Genomic DNA, 22,229 nt, shown 5'->3' on the forward strand with positions numbered 1-22,229 from the left:
CAAGTTCTGGATGTTAAAGACATTAGAGGTATCCACTGCAGTTCTAGGTGCCTGGGAAGATAGCAGTGCCATAAAAAAAAAGATGAGAATCACAGTAAGAGTAGGATTGCGGTAACTATTCTGTTTCGTATTGAAGCATTTTGAGGAGTCTTTGTGACATCTCTGGTAATCAGACAACTGGAATTGTAGGAAATGAGTTTTTGGTTTGTTTGTTTGTTTCTTTGTGGTACTGGAGATGTAACCCAGGGGTCTTGTACCTCCAGGATACATCCCCAGGGATAGTTTATTTTTTATTTTGAAACAGGGTTGCTGAGATTGGCTGCAAACCTGCTATCCTCCTGTCTCAGTCTCCCAAGTACTGGGATTACAAATGTGTGCCACCACACCTGGCTGTGGATAAGGAGTTTGGAAGAAATTGACACTGTGTGTGAGATAATATTTTGTACTTACGTAGTACATTGGTACCCTCTCATTCCCCTATGTTATTAAAAGTAGACAAGAGTGGATATGGTTCCCCCTGTGTGAAGAAACAGGAAGAAAGATAGTCATATATTCAATTGTCTGACTCTTATGTTGGTGTCTGTGTCTCTAGTGATATGTCTCTTCTCTATATATGACTTTGTCTTAGGTTTCTCTGTTCATAGTAGTATGCTTCATTATTAGAGAATTTTTTAAATTATGAATTATTTACAACACACAGTGCTATGTGGTGCAGGATACAAAGTATAAGAGTTGTGGCTTCCAGGAATTTATAATCTGTTTGGGTAGATAATGAACAAAATAGCTGTAGCATCGTGGCTTTTTGTTGTTGTTGCTGCAGTACTGGGGTGGAACCCAAGGGCATTCTACCTCAGAGCTAAGCCATATTTTATCTTTTATTTTGAAACAGGGTCTCACTAAGTTGGCCATGAACCTGCAATCCTCCCGTCTCAGCCTCCTAAGTACTGGGATTACAAGTATGTACCATCACAGCCAGCTCAATAGTGTGGTATTTAAGTATCATATGATAGGTGCTATAATTTATAGAAGTAGCTGTGTCTGCACCTTTGTATAGATATTTGTGAGACTGTAGTATACCATGTGTGTATACTCCCAACCCTTTTTATTTTAAGGTCTCACTAAGTTACTGACAGCCTCACTAAGTTGCTGAGGCTGGCTTGCTATCTATTTTTTTCTTTCTTTCTTTCTTTCTTTCTTTTTTTTTTTTTTTTTTTTTGTGTGTGTGTGTGTGTGTGGTACTAGGGTTGGAACCCCAGGGGCTTTCTACCTCCAGGCTATACTCCCAGACCTATTTTCTCCTTTATTTGGAAACAGGGTCTCACTAAGTTGCTGAGAGTCACTAAGTAGCTGAGGCTGGCTTTGAACCTGCGTGATTCTCCTGTCTCAGCCTCCCAGCGTGGGGATTTCAAGCGTGTGCCACCATGCCTGGCTGCAGTCTACTTTTAATCAATAAGACTGTTGTTTCTTTAGCCTTGCCAAAAGTGCTGGGCCAACCTGATAGCGATATGCAGCCCAGAGAAGAGAGGGAGATTAAGTAGGGAGATTAAGTAGTTTCTTATTTCTCCCACCCTTCGGCACATTGCAGGAAGGAAGTTTAGAACTGTTCTGCCAGCTTGACCCTGTTTGCCAGCTAGTATTCCAGGTTGAAGCCAAAGCCTTTGACTTCATATTACTACAGAAGCTATGGAGGTATAACATGGCTTTAAGTTTGATCAGGAATATTACCCAGAACAAATGAAGCCAAACTTTTGATGTCAGTGGATGAAAATTTTCAGGATCCTTGGAGTCCTAAATAAGACTGAAATTTCCAAATGTTCCCACTTAAGGGAGCACAGTGAAGGTTTCTCTGTATTTAAAGCTCTCTCTAAGCCAGGTTTGTGGCCAGCCTCAGCTACTTAATGAGGTCCTCCACAACTTAGTGAGACCCTGTTTCAAAATAAAGAATAAAAAATAGGGGTGGGGTGTCACTCAGAGGTAGAATGCTCCTGGGTTCCAGCCCTAGTACCACAATAAAAGAATAAAGCGCACTCCATCCGGGAGTGGTGGCACATGCTTATAATCCCAGTACTTGGGAACTGATACAAGAGAATCGCAGTTTTGCAGCCAGCCTCAGCTAGTTAGGCCCTCTGCAACTTAGTGAGAACCTGTTTCAAAAAAATAAATTACCCAGGCATGGTGGCACACACTTGTAATCCCCACTCTTGGGAGGCAGAGACAGGAGGTTTGCGCAGGTTCAAAGCCAGCCTTGCTGGCTTAAGAGACCCTGCATCCAAATAAAATATAAAATAGGTCTGGGAGTGTAGCCTGGAGGTAGAAGGGTTCCATCCCCAGTACCACTAAAAAAAGAATAAAAGGGCTGGTGGTAAGCTGTGTGCGGTAGTGCATGCTTGTAATCCCACTATTTGGGAGGCTCAGACTGGAGGATCACGGTACAAGCACAGCCTCAGCTACTTAGGCCCTTTGCAATTCAGTGAGACCCTGTTTCAAAGTAAAGAATAAAAAATAGAGCCAGGCATGGTGATGCACGCTTGTAATCCCAGCATTCGGGAGGCTGAGACAGGAGGATCACGTTTCACGGACAGCCTCAGCTACTCAGTGAGGTCCTCTGCAACTCAGTGAGACCCTGTTTCAAAATAAAGAATAAAAAATAGGGCAGGGGGTGTAACTCGGAGGTCGAATGGCCCTGGGTTCCATCCCCAGACCCACACACACACAAAAAAAAATAGGGCTGGGAGTATAGCTCACAGGTAGAATGCCCCTGGTTTCCTCCCCAGTACTGCAAAAAAAAGAAAAAGAAAAAGAAAAAAGAAAAAGGCTGGTGATGAAGCAAAGAGGTCAGATGCCCCCGGGTTCAATCCCCAGTTGTGCCAGAAAATAAAGCATTCTAATCTCAGACTAATTTGGGAAATGAAGCTTAGAACAGCAATAACCCCTGTGACTCACAAGGGTGCCGAGAGGACTGGAGACCCCAGTGTCAGGACATTCATGCCCGTCATCTACTCCGCGATATTCAGGCTTGGCCGCCTAGCTGACAGTCACCTGAGGGTCTCCACATGCGGCCCTGTCTCAATGATAAGGGGTAGGTCTCTGATTGCAGTGCCTATAGCTCTACTTAGTGTTTGGAGGAAACATCTCTGATATCCATGGGGGTTTTGTTTGTTTGCTTGTGGAACTGGCAATTGAACCCGGGGCCTCATAATGCTAGGTAAGCACTTTACCACTGATCTACACCCAGCCCTTTTTATTTTATTCTGAGTCAGGTTGTCCCTAAATTGCCAAGGCTGGTCTTGAACGTGCAATTCTCCCTTAGTCTCTTTCTTTTTTCTTTTCTTTTCTCTTCTCCCCTTCCTTCCTTTTCTTTTGTTGTAGATTCAACTACCAGTAGTTGAACCCAGGGGCATCCTACCCCTGAGCTATGCCCCCAGTCCTATTTTTTATTCTTAATTTTGAAACAGGGTCTCACTAAGTTGCAGAGGCTGGCCTTGAACCTGGATCCTCCTGTTTCAGCCTCCCAAGTACAAGAATTACAAGTATGTGCCACCACACCCAGCTTCCCTCAGCCTCTTGAGTAGCTGGTGTTAAGTGTGTGCCACCATGCCCAGCATCATCCATGTTTGTGTGTGTCTGTGTGCATGTGCACGTGTTACCTAGGGACAGTATGCCTCCAAGCCACACCCTCAGCCTCATTCCCTATTTTATTTTGTACTTTTTTTTTTTTCCAGTACTGGGTATGGAACCAGGGGTATTCTATCTCTGAGCTACACCCCCAGCCCTATTTTTTATTCTTTAAATAGGGTCTCACTGAGTTGCAAAGGACCTCACTAAGTAGCTGAGGCTGGCAACAAACCTGGATCCTCCTGTCTCAGCCTCCAAAATGCTAGGATTACTAGCATGCACACTACACCTGGCTCCCTATTTTATTTTATTTTATTTTATTTTATTTTATTTTATTTTATTTTGTGGTACTGGGGATGAAACCCAGGAATTTCTACCTTCAAGTGACATCCCTAGCCCTATTTTTTATTTTTATTTTTTATTTTTTTGGTGGTACTGGGGTTCTTGGAAGCCCTTCTACCTCCGGGCTACACTCCCAGACCTATTTTTACATTTTTATTTGGAAACAGTCTCCTAAGCCAGCGCGCACGTCTGGCTTCAAACCTGCGCGATCCTCCTGTCTCTGCCTCCCAAGTGCGGGGATTACAAGCGTGCACCACCACGCCCGGCCCTATTTTTTATTTTTTGAAACAGGGTCTCACTAAGTTAGACCACAATCCTCTTGTTTCAGCCTCCCAAATGCTGGGATTACAAACTTGCGCCACCATGCCTGGCTTATTTTTATTTTGAAACAGGGTCTCAATAAGTTGCAAAGGGCCTCACTAAGTTGCTGAGGCTGACAGTGAGCATGTGATCCTCCTGTCTCACTCCCAAGTACTAGGATTACAAGTATGTGCCACCACTGGCTTCATCCATATTTTAACAATGTAGATCTTTAAAAATCTCGTGAGCTAGGCATGGTAACACACGTTTATAATCTGTACTTGGGAGGCTGAGACAGGAGGATCCTCAGGTTCATGGCCAACCTCAGCTACTTAGTGAGGTCCTCTGCAACTTAGACCCTGTTTTGAAATAAAGAATAAAAAATAGGGCTGGAGATGTAGCTCAGAAATAGAATATCTCAGCTGGGCGTGGTGGCACACGCTTGTAAACCCCGCACTTGGGAGGCTGAGACAGGAGGATCACACAGGTTCGAAGCCAGCTTCAGCTACTTAGTGAGGCTCTCAGCAACTTAGTGAGACCCTGTTTCCAAATAAAATATAAAATAGGTCTGGGAGTATAGCCTGGAGGTAGAAAGCCTCTGGGTTCTACCCCCAGTACCACCAAAAAAAAAAAAAAAAAAAAAAAAAAAAATAGAATATCTCTGGGTTCAATCCCAGTATTGCAAAAAGAGAAGAAGAAGAAGAAAAAAAAAAAAGAATCTTGTGGGATCCCAGAGTGGTGGCCAATTCCTATAACCTTAGTACTTGGGAGAGAAGCTGAGACAGGAAGATGGTAGGTTTCAGCCCAGAATGTAGTAACTTAGCAAGACATTATTTCAAAATAAAATATATATTAAAAAATGGCTGAGGATATAGCTCAAAGGTAGAATGCCCTTGGGTTCAATTCCTAGTACCACTCACACAAAGATATAATCTGAGGCCAGTCCTTAAACTCAGATTTTTTAGTCTTAGCTTTTAGGACCTAATGTTTCATTAGGCAGTGTGGTATATAAGAACATGAGCTTTCAAACCAGACATACATGTGTTCCAGTCCCTCTTTCACACTTTACCAATATGTGACCTTGGGCAGGTTGCTTAATGTTACTTGACTCAGTTTCCTACTCTTTGAAAATAGGCTAATAATAGTATTTACTTCAGGGTTGTTAGGGAAATTAAATGAGATAATATTTCGGGGGGCCTTAGAATGTTTTAAAGAAAATCATTAGTTCACAAGTCCTAATGTTGCTATGCTAAAATGGGGAGCCTTGGTTAAACTGAATCTGTTTGTCTTCCCAGGTTATTTCCGATGGCTCCTCGGCTCTGGAAAATGAGCATCCTCAAGGTAAGTTTACCTTGTAAACTGAACAGGAGGCTGGATGTGAAAATCAGCCTGATCCTCGCTTGCTTCCCCTAGGAAAATCAAAGCTGGGTCAAACCACATAGACCAGCGGTAGTGCTTCGGCAGATCACCCAGGAAAAATTCTTAGGGAAAGTGGGGATAATTAATATCTTCAATTATGAAATCACTTTAGGGGAAACTTTTGACTTTTTTTTTCTTTTTTTGGTGGTACTGGGGTGGAACCCAGAGGCTTTCTACCTCCTGGCTATACTCCCAGACCTATTTTATATTTTATTTGGAAACAGGGTCTCACTAAGTTGCTCAGAGTCTCACTAAGTAGCTGAGGGTGGCAAAGGTTCGAAGCCAGCTAGGGGAAACTTTTGAGATACAAGGAAAACTTGAATAAGCAACTCTGGACTGAGTAACCATGTTTTTAAAGTCTTTGGTGTGCAAGCTGGGCGTGGTGACACACGCTTGAAATCCCTGTGCTTGGGAGGCTGAGACAGGAGAATCGCACAGGTTCGAAGCCAGCCTCAAATACTTAGTGAGGTTCTCAGCAACTTAGTGAGACCCTGTTTCCAAATAAAATAGAAAATAGGTCTGGGAGTATAGCCCAAAGGTAGAAAGCCTCTGGGTTCCACCCTTAGTACCACCAAAAGAAAAAAAAAGTCTTTGGTGTGTGTGTGTGTGTGTGTGTGTGTGTGTGTGTGTGTGTGTGTGACCACGCCTGGCTAGGGGAAACTTTTGAGATACAAAGAAAACTTGCATAAGCAACTCTGGACTGAGTAACCATGTTTTTAAAGTCTTTAGTGTGTGTGTGTGTGTGTGTGTGTGTGTGTGTGTGTGTTACTGGGGATTGAACCCAGGGGCATTCAAACCTCTGAGCTACACCCTTAGCCCTAGTGTGTGTGTGTGTGTGTGTGTGTGTGTGTGTGTGTGTGTGTGTGTGTGTTACTGGGGATTGAACCCAGGGGCATTCAAACCTCTGAGCTATACCCTTAGCCCTAGTTTTTGAAACAGGGTCTTTATTTTGGAACAGGGTCTCACTAAGTTGCAGAGGGCCTCACAAGTTGCTGAGGCTGGCCATGAACCTATGATCGATCCTCCTGTTTCAGCCTATGTACTGGGATTACAAGTGTGTATCACCACACCCAACTTTTCTTTGGTATTTTCTTTTCTTTTTTTTTTTTTTTTTTTTTTTTTTGGTAGTACTGGGGTGGAACCTGTGTGATCCTCCTGTCTCAGCCTCCCAAGTGCGGGGATTTCAAGTGTGCGCCACCACGCCCAGCTTCTTTAGTATTTTCTGAGTGTTCCAGAAACAGTGCCACAGGATTTGGTCACCCAGCAAGTTTTTTTTGTTTTGTTTTTTGTTTTGGTGGTACTGGGGCTGGAACCCACAGGCTTTCTACCTCCAGGCTATACTCCCAGACCTTTTTTATATTTTATTTGGAAACAGGTTCTCACTAAGTTGCTGAGAGCCTCACTAAGTAGCTGAGGCTGGCTTTGAAACCTGTGTGATCCTCCTGTCTCAGCCTCCCAAGCGCGGGGATTACAAGCGTGCGCCACCACGCCCGGCACCCAGCAAGTTTAAAGCCATTGAATGTACATAGAAATTATGGAAAGGCCTTGAAAGCCCTTGGAATTTATCTGGAAAAAGGAGCTGTAAGCCTCTAAAATTCAGGGAACAGGAAAAGGTAATTCCAATGCACTCCCACATGCCTATTAAAATGGCCTAAGCCTAGGTCATCTTGAAAGAAACAGGATTGACACCTAGAAAGAGGCATCTAGAAACAGGTATCTCTAGTAAAAGATTTTCCCTAAGAACTCTCCTAGGTCTTTCTAGGATGTGTTTATGGCATTAGGGCCAGTGGGTTAAAATAGGGCTGAGTACAAATTTCAAAAGATAGTACAGTGTCAGAGAGCCTAGGACATATTATTAGCAATGTATGTGTTCTCAACTAGAATTTACAATTGTTAAAGGTAGGGCTATAGCTCAGTGGTAGAGTGCTTGTCTAGCAAATGCAAGGCCCTGAGTTTGATCCAGAGCATTGCCAAAAAAAAAAAAAAAAAAAAGAAAACTTTTCTGTTTTTATTTTATTGGTCCAAAAAGTTAGTATGGTCATATTTTGAATTATATGACTGATTCTCTTTAATTGAGTACCACATATAAGTATGTTATCAGTGATTGTTTTATGTTTCTGAGTACATTTGCATTACACCAAGGAAGGAGTTAGAAACTCAGGTGTGTGTGTGTGTGTGTGTGTGTGTGTGTGTGTGTGTGTGTGTTACTGGGGTTGGAACCCAGACTTATTTTATACTTTATTTGGAAACAGGGTCTCACTAAGTTGCTGAGAGCCTCACTAAGTAGCTGAGGCTGGCTTTGAACCTGTGCGATCCTCCTGTCTCAGCCTCCCAAGCACTGGGATTACAAGTGTACGCCACCACGCCCAACTCTTTGAAACTCAGTTTTCTACATGGACCAAGCAGTGAAGAGGACTAAAAATGATTGGGACAACCTGTAAATCTCATGTTTCATTCAAAACTAGCTGGGCTTGGTGGTGCATACTTGTAATCCCAGTACATGGGAAGCTGAGACAGGAGGATCACAGGGGCTCTCAGCAACTTAGTGAGACCTTGTTTCCAAATAAAGTATAAAATAGGTCTGGGAGTATAGCCTGGAGGTAGAAAAGCCCCTGGGTTCCACCCCCAGTAACACACACACACACACACACACACACACACACACACACACACACATTTATATATACAGAATTGCTGGGTGTGGTGGAGCATGTTTGTAATCCCAGCATTTGGAAGGCTGAGACAGGAGGATTGTGGTTTGCGGCCAGCCTCAGCTACTACTTTTAGTGAGGCCCTTTGTAACTCCTGGGATTTGATCCTGTTTCAAAATAAAGAATGAAAAATAGGTGGGGGGTGTAGCTCAGAGGTAGAATGCCCCTGGGTTCCATCCCCAGACCACACACACACACACACACACACACACACACACACACACACACACACACACAATAGAATTGGGGGTGTAGCTCAGAGGTAGAATGCCCCTGAATTCACTCCACAGAACCACACAAAAATAAAAGGAGGCAGCAGCTCTACATGAGGAGATATTTCTCAGAAATGACTACCAGTCGCCATTGTGTTTATTTACATCCTAGAACACCCAGTGATTCTTACCAGGCTCCTGAAAACATTATTGGCGTGGCTACTTACATTTGGAAGTTCTACCATGGTTCATAGAGCATCAAGGAAGTCAATCAGTATGGGTTCAGAGATGAACAAGATGGGTCCTTGCCTTCAGGGACTCATGATATTGAAGATGACCTGGGAACAGAATGGCAACATAGTATGTAAAAAGTTAAAAATAACAAATAAAAGAAGGAGCCAATGTAATCCTAGCACTTGAGAGGCTGAGGCAGGAGATCTCAGGTTTGAAGCCAGCATCTGCAACTGAGACTCTCAGCAACTTAGTGAGACCCTGTTTTCAAATAAAAACTAAAGTAGGGGTTGGGTGTGGTGGCACATACTTGGGAGGCTGAGACAGAGATTTTCTGCATATGGTCAATTAAGATCTATTTTTCACTGGGCATGGTGGCCCACACTTGTAATACCAGTACTTGGAAGGCTGAGACAGGGAGCTCACTGGTTCAAGGACAGCCTCAGTAAGTAGTGAGACTCTCATCAACCTAGCAAAACCTTGTTTCAAAATAAAAATAAAATAGGGCCAGGAGTGTAGTTCAGGGTGGAATACTGCTGGGTTCAGTCCCCAGTGAGTGTCTGTCTGTCTGTCTGTCTGTCTGTCTCTCTCTCTCTCTCTCTCTCTCTCTCTCTCTCACACACACACACACACACACACACACACACACACACACACACACGTTTTTGGCCTGTCATGATGGCTTACACCTATAATCCCAGTGACTCAAGAGGTTTTGAGCCACAGCATTCGGAGGCTGAGACTGGAGATCACAGTTCGGGGGCAGCCTCAGCTACTTAGGAGGCCCTTTGCAACTCAGTGAGACTCTGTTTCAAAATAAAGAAGAATAAAACATAGGGGTAGGGGTGTAGCTCGGAGGTGCATTTTCCCTGGGTTCCATCCCTAGTACCAAAAAAAAAAAAAGTTTGAGCCAGTCTGGGCAACTTAGGCCCTGTTTCAAAATAAGACAAAAAGGGCTGGGAATGTAGCTCAATGTTAAGAGTGTCTTTGGGTTCAATCCCTAGTACCACAAAAGAAAAAAGAAGAAAAGTAAATAGCCTATTCTGATTTTGAAAAGAAACTGAGGATTAGAATTAGGATTTTTATGTAAATCTCCATAAGTTTCTGTCAGGTAATTTAAATTGATTTTTTTTTTTTTTTTTTTTTTGTAGTGGGGATGGAACCCAGGGACGTTCTACTTCCTACTTCCAAGCTACATTCCCAGCCCTATTTTTTATTCTTTATTTTGAAACAGGGTCTCACTGAATTGCAAAGGGCCTCACTAAATAGTAGCTCAAGGCTGGGCTTGGTGGCGCATGCTTGTAATCCCAGGATTCGGGAGGCTGAGACAGGAGGATCACAGTTCGCGGACAGCCTCAGCTACTTAGGCCCTCTGCAACTCAGTGAGACCCTGTTTCAAAATAAAGAATAAAAAATTGGGCTGGGAGTGTAGCTTGGAGGTAGAATCCCCGTGGGTTCAATCCCCAGTACTGCAAAACAAACAAACAAACAAACAAATAGTAGCTCAAATGCTGGGATTACAAGCATGCACCACCATGCCTGGCTCCTATTTTTTTTTTTAATTTGGAAATAGGGTCTTACTAAATTGTGGAGGGCCTCACTAAGTAGCTGAGCTTGGCCATGAACCTATGATCTTTCTGTTTCAGCCTCCCAAGTACTGGAATTACAAGCGTGTGCCACTATACCTGGCTTTTCCCGGTGCTTTAAAATTAATTTAAATCATAAAATTAAAAAATCATACAACATATATATATATATATATGATGGCTGGGCATTTAGCTTGGAGGTAGAAGGCCCCTGGGTTCAATCCCCAGCACCACAAAAATAAATAAATAAATAAATAAAAAAGCTAGCTCCTAACTATCCCACTCTGTGCAGAGACCATGGAATCCAACAATAGTGTGTATACTTCCTTCATGAAATCTCATCGCTGCTATGACCTGATTCCCACAAGCTCCAAGTTGGTTGTATTTGATACTTCCCTGCAGGTGAGTGGAATCCTTTTTTCCTCTTCCTCTTCCTTAAAGCCTCTGGTTCAACACCTCTCATCCTATCTCAGCCCAAAGATGACAGCCTTGTCCTTCTATGGGGCTAGTCTCATGTTTTCCCCAAAATGCCAATTCCTTTCTTACCTCCTCCTCCCTGTGAATTTCCTTTTGTGATTATTACTTTCTTGACTACAGGTAAAGAAAGCTTTCTTTGCCTTGGTGACTAATGGCGTACGTGCTGCCCCTCTGTGGGATAGTAAGAAGCAAAGTTTTGTGGGTAAGCAAAAGTTTCTGGAACATGGTATTATTGACATCCTGTGCAGGCCAGGGACAGCAGCTTTGGGCAATGCTGAGAGCTCTTGTTTGGCCTCTAGGTATGCTGACCATCACAGATTTCATCAATATCTTGCACCGCTACTATAAGTCAGCTCTGGTAAGCAAATTTAGTCCAAAGAAAACCATTTTCCCTGCTCAAGGTCCCTTATTGCCATTTATTTTCCTCCCAGCAAGCTATAAGGGGTTAATGAAATGGGGAGAGTAAGTCTTAAATTCTGTTGTTTCTGCTTCCAGGTACAGATCTATGAGCTAGAAGAACACAAAATAGAAACTTGGAGAGGTACATAGAAAAGTGGGGGTTGTGCAAGGATGGAGGGATGGAAAGCTTCCTGGGAAAGGCTTTTCCACTGTAGTATTTTGTGATCTATCCCTTTTCCTTTCAGAGGTGTACCTACAGGACTCCTTTAAACCACTTGTGTGCATTTCTCCTAATGCCAGGTGAGTTCTAGCTATCCATTTATTCAAAAAGAAGAACAGCCTTGCTATCAGCATAGCTAAAACCTTAAACACCCAAACATCTAAGAAAAAGGCAAAAGAGAGAAAAGATACTTTTCCCAACACGCACATACACACTCTCTTTTTAGTCTGATCTGAACACTGCCACCCTCCCCTAACGACCAGTTTTCTGTGTTTATAAACACTCTATAAAGAGCTATGTAACTCAGCCCTAGCACCATGTACTTACCATTTCCTCCCACTTTCTCATAGCTTGTTTGATGCTGTCTCTTCATTAATTCGAAACAAGATCCACAGGCTTCCAGTCATTGATCCAGAATCAGGCAACACCTTGTACATCCTCACTCACAAGCGTATCCTCAAGTTTCTCAAGTTGTTTGTAAGTTCTCCTCAATCCAGTTCTTATTTCTTACATACTGGGTTAGAGGGGTGTCCAGGGGTGGTTTGGGGCATAAAAAGTCAAGCTAATGGTTCTTTCCTTAGATCACTGAGTTCCCCAAGCCAGAGTTCATGTCTAAGTCTCTGGAAGAACTACAGATTGGCACCTATGCCAATATTGCTATGGTCCGCACTACCACTCCCGTGTATGTGGCTCTGGGCATCTTTGTACAACATCGAGTGTCAGCCCTGCCAGTGGTAGATGAGAAAGGTGAGAGATTAGGAAAAGAAGAGGGAGGGCTCCAGGGGTCGGGAGGCACCGTGAAAATCTGCCTTCCCCTCAGCTCAGCCTGAAGGGCAATTCTGTGGGTAGAGGGGGGTTTGAATGCCAGATCTCCTTGCTGAGCTGCCTCTGTTTCCCTAGGGCGTGTGGTGGACATCTACTCCAAGTTTGACGTTATCGTGAGTGACTGTGGACGGGCTGGGTGGGAGGGAGGGGCAGAGGATGTTGAATGTGAAGAGGGAGAAGAAGGGAGTCTCTTCTCGGGCTCAGGGTCTGGGAAGCTTCCGAGCTTTCAAATCCTATTTGAAAAGGAATTGAATGATTTGGCTGTGGGTTGTGGGCATGGCTGACAATCACCCTGAGCTGTGGTAAGAGTAGGTGGGTCCAGGGCTGGTTCCCCTGCTTCCCTGCAAGCCCTTCCTCTCTCTTCCCAGAATCTGGCAGCAGAAAAAACCTACAACAACTTGGATGTGTCTGTGACCAAAGCCCTACAACATCGATCCCACTACTTTGAGGGCGTTCTGAAGTGCTACCTGCACGAGACTCTGGAGACCATCATCAACAGGCTGGTGGAAGCAGAGGTAGGGAGGCTAGCAACCCCAAAGGCTGTGGGAAGGGGCCTCTAGTGTGGGCTTTAGCAAGGAGGGCAGGGGCTGAGGGACCCATCTTAACTGAGGCTGGTGCTAAACATTCCTTCTCCTTGTTCTGTGCTAGGTTCACCGACTGGTAGTGGTGGATGAGAATGATGTGGTCAAGGGAATTGTATCACTGTCTGACATCCTGCAGGCCCTGGTGCTCACAGGTGGAGAGAAGAAGCCCTGAGCAGAGGGAAGGGGCCGGGCAGCATCAGGGACATGCCCCATCGCTGCCTGCTGGAAGCTGTAGGAATCAGATGAAACCTTGGGAGAATTGACTTTTTCCTGCTTAGGAGCCCCCCTACCCTCTGTCTGGGAAGGAGAAAAGGTTTTTAGTCTCCCTTATCCTCATACATACACTTGAGAAAAACTTTCAGCCTAGCCAACCCTAGCCCCTGTCCTCTTAGACATAGACCCTTTGGGGTAAACGACGGGCTCTGTGCTCCGCAGGCCAGTTCTGATCTCTGGGAGATCCCTAGACCTACCCTGCCTCTTCCTTTGTCTCCGCCCCGACCCTGTCCTAGGATAATAGCACACACACAAAATCTCTTCCTAAAGGTATTTGTGTTCATCCTATTTCATGCCGTTATGAAGGAGGCTGAGGCCATTCAGTGACGTTTCTTCCCACAATTCGAGTGTGGAGGACTGTGGGGAGGAGGGCCTTTGGGTTCCTGTGTTGTATGAATATGAAGTGAAATGGTTTGATGGAGGAGGATGGCAAAATTGGTTAGCCAAGGTTATTGCTTTTCATGGCAAAGCTAATTAAATGAAAAAAATCTCATTATGGTATTACAGTGTTTGATTTTGCAGTTAATAGATATTATTTCACTAACCTACTCCATATGGCTTCCACTACTCACTAATTAATAACACATATCTGTGTGCCAGATATCATTCTTAGCCCTTTACCTATATAGATTGTGTGTCACCCAAAATGCTTAAGACCATAAATGTTTTGAGTCTGGGATTATTTCAAATTATAGACTTGTGAGGGGGGTGGTATTGGGGATTGAATTGGGTGTGCTCTACCACTGAGCTACACCCTCAGCTCTTATTTTATTTATTTATTATTTTTGTGGTACTGGGGATTGAACTCAGGGACATTCTATCTCCAAGCTACACTACCAACCCTATTTTATTTATTTTTTATTTATTTATTTATTTATTTATTTATTTATTTATTTATTTATTTATTTATTGTGGTACTGGGATGGAACCCAGGAGCATTCTACGTCTGAGAGACACCCTCAGCTTTATTTTTTATTCTTTTATTTTGAAACAGGGTCTCATTGAGTTGCAAAGGGCCTCACTAAGTAATAGCTGAGGCTCTCCTTGAACAACCTTGATCCTCCTGTCTCAGCCTCCAAAATGCTCAGATTACAAGCATGTGCCACCACACCCGGCTCATTCTTTATTTTAAAACAGGGTCTCAACTAAATTGTGGAGGGCCTCACTAGATGAGGCTGGCCCTGAACCCTGATCCTATCTCAGCCTCCCAAGTACTGAGATGATAAGTGTGCACCACCATGCCCGGCATTTTTTGTTTTGTTTTGTTTTGCTGAGACCTGGGATCATGGGTTTAAGGCCAGCCTCAACACCTTATTGAGACCCTGTTTTGTTTTGTTTCGGGGTTGTTGTTGTTGTTGTTGTTGTTGTTGTTGTTGTTGCTGCTGCTTTTTGCTTTTTTCTGGAACTGGAGATTGGATCCAGAATCACTGGACTTCTGAGCTACACCCCCATCCAAGATTTTTATTTCTTATTTGAAAGCAGGGTCTCACTGGATTGCTGAGAGTCTCGCTAAATTGCTAAGATTGTCTTTGAACCTATGATCCTCCTGTCTCAGCCTCCCAAGTACTGGGATTAAAAGTGTACACCACCATGCCTGGTGAGACCCTGTTTTAAAATAAAAAGGATTTGGGTGTAGCTTAGAATGCTCCTAGATTCAATCCCCAGTACCACATGTGCTACACATACACATATACAATAAACACTTAGAGAATAATGCCAGGTATAGTGGTGCATGCTTGTAATTTCAGTACTTGGGAGGCTGAGGCAAGACGATCACAGGTTTGCGGCCAGCCTCAGATACTTAAGCCATCTGCAACTTAGACCCTGTTTCAAAATAAAGAATAAAAAAAAAAAAATAGAGCTGAGCGTGGTGGCGCACGCTTGTAATCCAGCATTCGGGAGGCTGAAACCGGAAGATCGCGGTTCGCAGACAGCCTCAGCTACTTAGTGAGGCCCTTCACAACTTAGTGAGACCCTGTTTCAAAATAAAGAATAAAAATAGGGCAGGGGATGTGGCTTGGAGGTCAAATGCCCCTGGGTTCCAACCCTACTCTCAAAAAAATAAATATAGTGAGACAGGAGGATCGCAGATTCACAGCCAGTCTCAGCAACTTGAGAGGCCCCTCTACAACTTAGTGAGACCCTGTTTCCAGATAAAGTATAAAATAGGTCTGGGAGTGTAGCCTGGTGGTAGAAAAGCCCCTGGGTTCCATACCCAGTACCACCAAAAAACCCCCCAAAAAAACAAAGAATAAAAAATAGGACTGGAGGTTTTGTTCAGAGGTAGAATGCCCCTGGGTTGAATCCCGAATGCTGAAAAAAAAAAAATAGAGCTAGGGGTGTAACTTAGAGGTAGAATGCCCCCCGAGTTCAATCCTCAATACCCGGAGAAAAAACAAACAAAAAAACTAGAGAGTAGGGAACAGAGAAACAGCAAGACTATGGTTCCTCATGAGACCCATCCCCTGTGCTTAAAAGGTGTGGACTGAAACAGTAGTCAGCACCAAACACCACAAGGACTACTAGACTGCGGGGTGTGAGCCAAGCTCTGGGTGCTATTTCACCACTGCCTTGCAGGTAGAATACAACTTCCCATTCAAACCAAGAGCAATTCCTTGGCTGTCCTCCCACTGCACCTAAGCCTTCTGATGAGCCCCAAGACTTTCCTCTCCAAGCCAGGCTTCATGATGAGAAACCATCGCAGCACTTGCCAGTGCTTAGCCCTCGGTGCTGCGCCCCAGCTCTCCCTGCTTCTGCACTCACCTCTTCACAGCTCTCTCAGCACATTCCCAAGCCTGGGGGAGGGAGGCTTCCAAGTTATTAGAATTAAGAGTATGTGTGGGGGTGGGTCCATGGTGGGAAGGACAGATGTTTCCTTATGTCACATTCCTTCATGAAGGAAGATTTGTCTAGGGAGGAGGCAAGAGCTTTAAAAAGCTCAGATTTGAGGGATCCAGGGTAGAAGGAAGCACCTTTGAGGAGAGCCATCAGCACAGCTGGTAGGTGCATGGAATCAAGGGGGAGGGTGGACTGGTTAGAGGATATTTGGATTCTCTCTACAGGTCCTTCTTAGGGAACAGAAGGCTTGGGTTTGCTGGGCATGGGGGTGCAGGCCTGTGATCAGATTACAGGTTTGCGCACAGCCTCGGAAATTCAGTGAGGCTCCCATCAACTGAGACTCTGTTTCCAAATAAAATAGGACTGGGGTTGTAACTCAGAGGTGGAATGCCCCTGGATTCAATCTGCGGTAACACACACACACACACACACACACACACACACACACACACACACACACGCCTAGGTTTTGTGCTGCTTCTCAGTAAGTCCCATCTCCATCCCACAACAGCCACTCTGGCCCCCATCTTCTTAAAAGGAGAGATATGTACCCAAAGGGCTCCATGGGCTTTTGTGGAAAATTGAGATCTCTTGCTTCTATTTCCCTCTAAAAGCTAACCAGTTAGAGGACAGAGCTGAAGGAAGGACTAGGATAAAATGTGGGCCCCTCACAGGCTTCTGCTCTTACCCATTCCTCTCAGGAGAGGCAAATTGTCCCCTATTCCTGAGGAACCATTGACACACACACTCTTCCCCTCCCTGCACCCCTCCCTTCCACTAGAGCTGCTGCCATGGTTGCCAGGCATGGTTGCTAAGTCTTTGCATGGAAGGGTTGGCGTGGGCTGTGCTGCCACTAACATTACCATGGTGAATCAGGGGACACCTGGTAAAGGCTTAGGGGGAGGGATCATGTGGATGTAAGCAACAGTCTCCTAGAACAGAATGAGCCCAAAAGGTGAGCCCCACTTCAGACAGGGGCTGAGTGATCTCTACATCTGGTAGCAGTGAAGGGGAGCCCTGCACTGGAACTACAGGCCACTTTTATCATTGCAGTTGCTAGAGGGATTTGTTTTGCAAAGGGACCCCCCCCCCATCCTCCTCAGCAAGAGTGCAAGTGCATAAGCACTCTCTTCCATTCTCCGGAAGGCTAGGCAGAGCTGTGTGGGTACAGAACAGTGTAACCCCCAGATCCTGGCTTCCCGACTGAGGAAAGAGCCTGCTGCTAGGAGTGGTGGGGGCTCCATGGGTACCCAAGGACAAATACCTAAAATGAGGGTCGGTGGAGCAGCTTAGGTGGCCAAGACAAGATTCCACAGCCAGCCTTACCAGCAGCCCTGAGCCTGGGCGATGAAAGGTGAGATAAGTGTGTAAGGGGTCACCCTCTTTGAGTTAGGGGAGCAGCTCTCCCCTAGAGTCTCATAAAAGCTTCCTGAAAGCCACCGCCTCCTCTCACCACTGCTTGGGAGCTGGTTACTCATCTCATCTCTGCACCCGAATGCCACTGCCGCTAAAAATAGCCCCCCCAGCCGCGGCCCAGCCCCTCCTGCACCCCAGCCCTATGGAAACCAGCAGAATGGCGGCAGGGACCTTGAGTTCTGTTCTCAGCCACTCCCCACCGGGAAACAAGTCCAAAGCAGGAAGTGAGGGAAAGAACCAGACAAGCAGGAAAGTAAAGGGTTACACGGGCAGGAAGGTTGAAGAAATGGGGGGGCACTGTCAGCTTGACAAAAATCTGAAGTTCCTCCCCCGCCCACTCCCATCAGGCTTGGGGGACAAGAGCAGTGGGAAGGGGCGTCCAATCCCGGGCCCCAGGGGGCGGCCGTGTACATGGGGGAGGTAGCGGCGCGGAGCCGGCCGCGCCGTGTCACATGCGCGCGCGCACACACACAGACAGGCACACACGTGTGCCTGGGTATATATAGTTCCCAGCCCCTGGGCCCGGCGCTCTGCAGTGGGCGCCGGCTCCCTGGGCTGGGAGGGGGCTCCCGGGGCGGGTGGGAGGGTGGGGGGCCAGGGTGGGGTGGGGCAGGATGCTGGATGGCCCGCTGTTCTCCGAGGGGCCCGACAGCCCCCGGGAGCTCCAGGATGAGGAGTCTGGCAGCTGCCTCTGGGTGCAGAAGTCCAAGCTGCTGGTGATCGAAGTGAAGACTATTTCCTGTCATTATAGTCGCCGCGCGCCTTCTCGACAGTCCATGGACTTCCAGACCAGCCCCTGGGCTCGCGGGCCCCAGAGCCGCACGTGAGTTAAAGAGGGGTGAGGGGAAGCAAGAGGTGGGACGAGGAGTGGGGTCCAGACCTCCCCGCAGGCACCAGCGAGCACCGCTGGTCCCCCGTCTCTTTCGCGCGCCTCCCTCCCCCATCCCTCGAGGGCTGGAGCCTGATTCATTCAACGTTGTTTGGGGGGGACAGGAGTGGGCGTGAGAAAGGGCAAGAGGTGAGATGGGGCAGGCGCTGTTAAAGTATGCATGGAAAGATGACGTGGAGTCCCACTTCGACTTCAGCCCTCGCATACACGGACGTGCACACGCGCACACATTCACACTTACCCCTCCTTGTGGCTGCCCCAAGTGGTCTCCAATGCTCCCAGCTCCCCGGACCTCAGCTCCCTTCCCCCACAAACTGCTCACCTGGGTTCCTGCTCATTGTCCCAGGTGTAGGCCGCGCCCGGGATCCCCTGAGCCTCCGCCCCGCCGCCCCTGGGCCTCCAGGGTCCTGCAGGAGGCCACCAACTGGCGGGCAGGGCCCCCGGCCGAGGTCCGAGCCCGGGAGCAAGAGAAAAGGAAAGCGGCGTCGCAGGAGCGGGAGGCCAAGGAGACCGAGCGAAAAAGGCGCAAGGCTGGTGGGGCCCGACGGTGCCCCGTGGGTCAGCCCCACCCGGAGCCCCGGAACGCCCCTCGAGTGGCCCAGCCGTCAGGGCTCCCCGTTCTCTCTCGGCCGGGGCGACTCGGGCAGGTGGGGCGAGCGCCGCGTCCATCCACGCAACCGCACAGCGACCCCGGGGCGGTGTGGGTGGGGCCCTGGGGAGGCCAGAGGCCAGGGCCCCCCAGCTACGAGGCTCACCTGCTGCTGAGAGGCACTGCAGGAATGGCCCCGCGACGCCGCTGGGACCGGCCGCCGCCCTACGTGGCTCCACCTTCTTACGAAGGCCCCCACCGGACCTTGGGGACTAAGCGAGGCCCCGAGCTCCCCCAGGCGCCCGCCTCATCAGCCTCGGCTCCGACCCCGGCCAGGACAGAGGGAGGGCGCGCAAAGAAGAGGCTGGATCCTCGGATCTACCGGGACGTCCTCGGGGCGTGGGGTCTCCGGCAGGGGCGGGGTCTCTTAGGGGGATCTCCGGGCTGTGGAGCGGCCAGGGCCAGGCCCGAGGCCGGCAAGGGGGCCTCGGATAAAAGCTTGGGCCTAGCTGCCGCTGGCCTGAACGGCGGTGGCGACGGCCTTTCCCAAGCCAGAGCTACCACTGGTAGCCCAGGCACGGAGCCCGCTCCTGCCGGGTCTGTGCCTGCCACGCCCGGCCCCCCGCGGCCGGCTCCCAGGTCCAGGCACCACTTCAGGAGCTCAAGGGAAGAGAAAGAAGGGAGAGAGCACGTCCGGCTGCCCAAATGTTGGATTCCCTCCCCTAAGCAGCAGCTGCCCCGGCAGAGCCAGACCCTCCCCAGACCCTGGGCTCCAGGAGGCACGGGATGGAGAGAGGCCCTGGGCTGTAGAGAGGGCACCGGACCCGAGGCCCCGGAGGGGTGGAAGGCGACCCGCCGCGCCCACACCCTGCCCCGCAGTTCTCGGGGCGCCGCTCGTGGAGAGGGTGTCTTTGTCATTGACGCCACGTGCGTTGTGATCCGGTCCCAGTACGTGCCGACCCCTCCAGCCCAGCAGGTGCAGCTGATGCCCTCTGGGGAGCGGCGCGACGTGGGGGATGCCCCGCGGCAAGCCCCGCCCGGCCGGGAGGAGGGCGAGGCGTCCGCGCCGGCTCCCTCGGCCTGCCGCACGCCGCCGCTGAGCGGTCGCCGTTTACACCCGCTGGGCGGGGGCCGCGGATGCGAAGCCGAGGGCCGGCGCCCCGGGGACTCCTTGCTGGAGGAGCGCGCCCCCGGCCCGCCGGGGCCCCCGGGCGAAGCGAGCCCGCGGGACGCCCCCACGCCGCCCGGGAGCCCCGAGCGCCGGGCCGCGGGCCGCGCCCCGGGGCCAGAAGTGGCCGCCGCCCCGCGGCGCGCGGGCGGGGGCTGGGCGCGGGCCCCCGGGCCCTACGCGGGGGCCCTGCGGGAGGCCGTGTCGCGCATCCGCCGCCACACCGCCCCGGACTCGGACTCGGACGAGGCTGAGGAGCTCGGCGTCCAGAGCGGCTCCTCGGATGGAAGCGACACCGAGGCCGCGGGCGCCTCCTGGCGGAGTGAGAGGACCCTGCGGGTGGCTGGGCACAGCCGGCCACAGGATGGCGGGAAGACAGCGGAAAGGAGCAACAATATCCGAGAGATTCTAGATGCCGTCAACCAAACGGAGCAGACCCTCTTCGGGGCGAAGGACCCCAAGGGGACCCCGCAGGGAAGCAGGGAGAGGCAGTGAGGGGCCCTTCTTGTATCTGTGTCCATCCTTGGGCCCACCGGCCTCCCCCTCTTCGCTTTTTTCCTCCGTTCTCTCCCCGTACCCATTCCCATACTTGAAGTATAGATGAGAGGAAAGGGAGCATGTGCCATTTATGGTTGCTTCCAGAGAGGTGAGGGTGAACAGATGTGACGCCATCTTCAGCAGAGGTGGATTCACAGGGCCTAGCCAGGGTCAGCCAGTCGGGCAGGGATGGGGCAGGAGGACAGGGGCTGGGCAGGGTGAGAAGCTATGCAGAGGCTTTAGCCCTACAGACAGGGTGGCCAGGCAACGGAGGGGTTCTTGGCAGAGAAAAAATGGGCTCAGAAGCAACCAGCAAATCTGGCTGGAAGAGGGCTCACCTCCTAGTCGCAGCTCTTGGGTTTCAGGACCAACTCTGCCATCTGCTTGCCAGCTACTTTAGGCATCCCGGGTCCCTGGTACGAAAAACGAGGGAGTTCTATGTGCCCTCCTTCCATCTCTGCAATTGCGAGGTCTTTGGGAAGGTCTGTATCTCATTTCCACCTCAACAAGCCAGGAAAGAGCTTTGGGAATGGGCGGACCGGACCTGAGTGTTCCCAGCAGCCTCCTCGCCTGTATTCACCCTCAACTCGGGAGATGGTTTAGGGTTTGAAGAAGAGCTGGGTGGACAGGGACCCCTATCCCAGTCTACACCAGGTTAAGGTGAGGGCTCCCCAAGGCAGGGCAGGATAGACTCTGGTATGTTCCTGGCCTGTGGTGGTCCGAGCTGGGGAGGGAAGGCAGCCAATGAATCAGCTTGGGACCTCTTTAGGCCTTTCCCTTTGCCTCCACCCCCATGGCCCCTAGTGATGCTCTGACGCATTGCTAAGGTTTCTCAGCCAGGTGGTATGGCCCACCCAACAAAACCCTAGAATCTACATCTCTGCCTCTTCCAGAAACCCGCCAGGCTTAGGGTGTAGGTGTGGGTGTGATACTCGCTGTAGCCACCATGGGGCGCGCGCAGGTCGCGGATTTCCTCGGTTGCTAGTTCTTGAGTCCCCCACGCCACCCCAGCTCGGCTTTGCGGGTTCATCAGATCCCTAGCTACGACGCGCTGTCGCCTTGCGGCCTCCAGCCGAGCGAGGCCGGGAGCAGGCCTCCGGCCTCCCATACTTTTGGAGCGCGCCGAATCCCTGCTTGTATTCATCCACTCTAACCAGCCTGGGATTCAAACACTGGAAAAAAAAAATTTATTTTTTTCCCCCTCACCGATCCTGGACACCTCCCGTCTCTGCCACTTACCAGCCTTGTGAGCTTGGCCAAATTACATCACCTCCCTGAGCCTCAGTTTCCTCATCTGTCAAATGGGGGTTTATAAACACCTACCTCGCAGGGTTGTTGTGAGGACTTAATGCGGTAATGTATATAAAGCGCCCTGCACAGTGCGTGGCACACAGTAGGCGCTCAATAAATCTAAGCTTCCCTTTGTCCAGCTCTGGCGTCTTTCTTTCGCTGACCCTTTCCCCGGAGTGTCCCTCCCCCAGGGCTCTGCATGTGGGGGGGCCGGAGGACTCCTTTCTTCGGTGGGAACTCCTGGCCCACCTGTCTCCCCAGGCCGGGACTCTCCCTCGCCCCCCGCCCCACCCTGCCGGCGCTTCCCC

The 22,229-nt window shown here is 49.1% G+C and overlaps 2 protein-coding genes across 3 annotated transcripts; both read left to right on the plus strand.

Annotated features, from left to right (window-relative positions):
• Positions 1-399: 399 nt before the first annotated feature.
• Positions 400-13,093, plus strand: PRKAG1 (protein kinase AMP-activated non-catalytic subunit gamma 1; the record flags this gene model as incomplete). Of its 2 annotated transcripts, XM_080705740.1 has the most annotated exons (12): positions 400-423; positions 5,556-5,598; positions 10,709-10,818; positions 11,014-11,095; positions 11,193-11,251; positions 11,389-11,434; positions 11,538-11,592; positions 11,863-11,989; positions 12,094-12,259; positions 12,413-12,450; positions 12,706-12,852; positions 12,986-13,093. In XM_080705740.1, the coding sequence occupies exons 3-12, from the start codon at positions 10,714-10,716 to the stop codon at positions 13,091-13,093; spliced, it is 933 nt and encodes a 310-aa protein (XP_080561866.1). In that variant the 5' UTR covers positions 400-423; positions 5,556-5,598; positions 10,709-10,713. The 2 variants fall into 2 exon arrangements, with proteins under 2 accessions (XP_080561866.1, XP_080561865.1); XM_080705739.1 differs by lacking the exon at positions 400-423 and having other exon boundaries at positions 5,565-5,598; positions 11,014-11,091; positions 11,156-11,251.
• A 4,969-nt stretch (positions 13,094-18,062) lies between these two features.
• Positions 18,063-20,589, plus strand: DDN (dendrin; the record flags this gene model as incomplete). Its single annotated transcript, XM_080705722.1, has 2 exons — positions 18,063-18,271; positions 18,684-20,589. 2 exons carry the CDS (start codon positions 18,063-18,065, stop codon positions 20,587-20,589), a joined length of 2,115 nt encoding a protein of 704 aa, XP_080561848.1.
• Positions 20,590-22,229: the final 1,640 nt, after the last annotated feature.

This window comes from Muscardinus avellanarius, assembly GCF_963383645.1.
Source record: "Muscardinus avellanarius genome assembly, chromosome: 11".
Taxonomy (NCBI): domain Eukaryota; kingdom Metazoa; phylum Chordata; class Mammalia; order Rodentia; family Gliridae; genus Muscardinus; species Muscardinus avellanarius.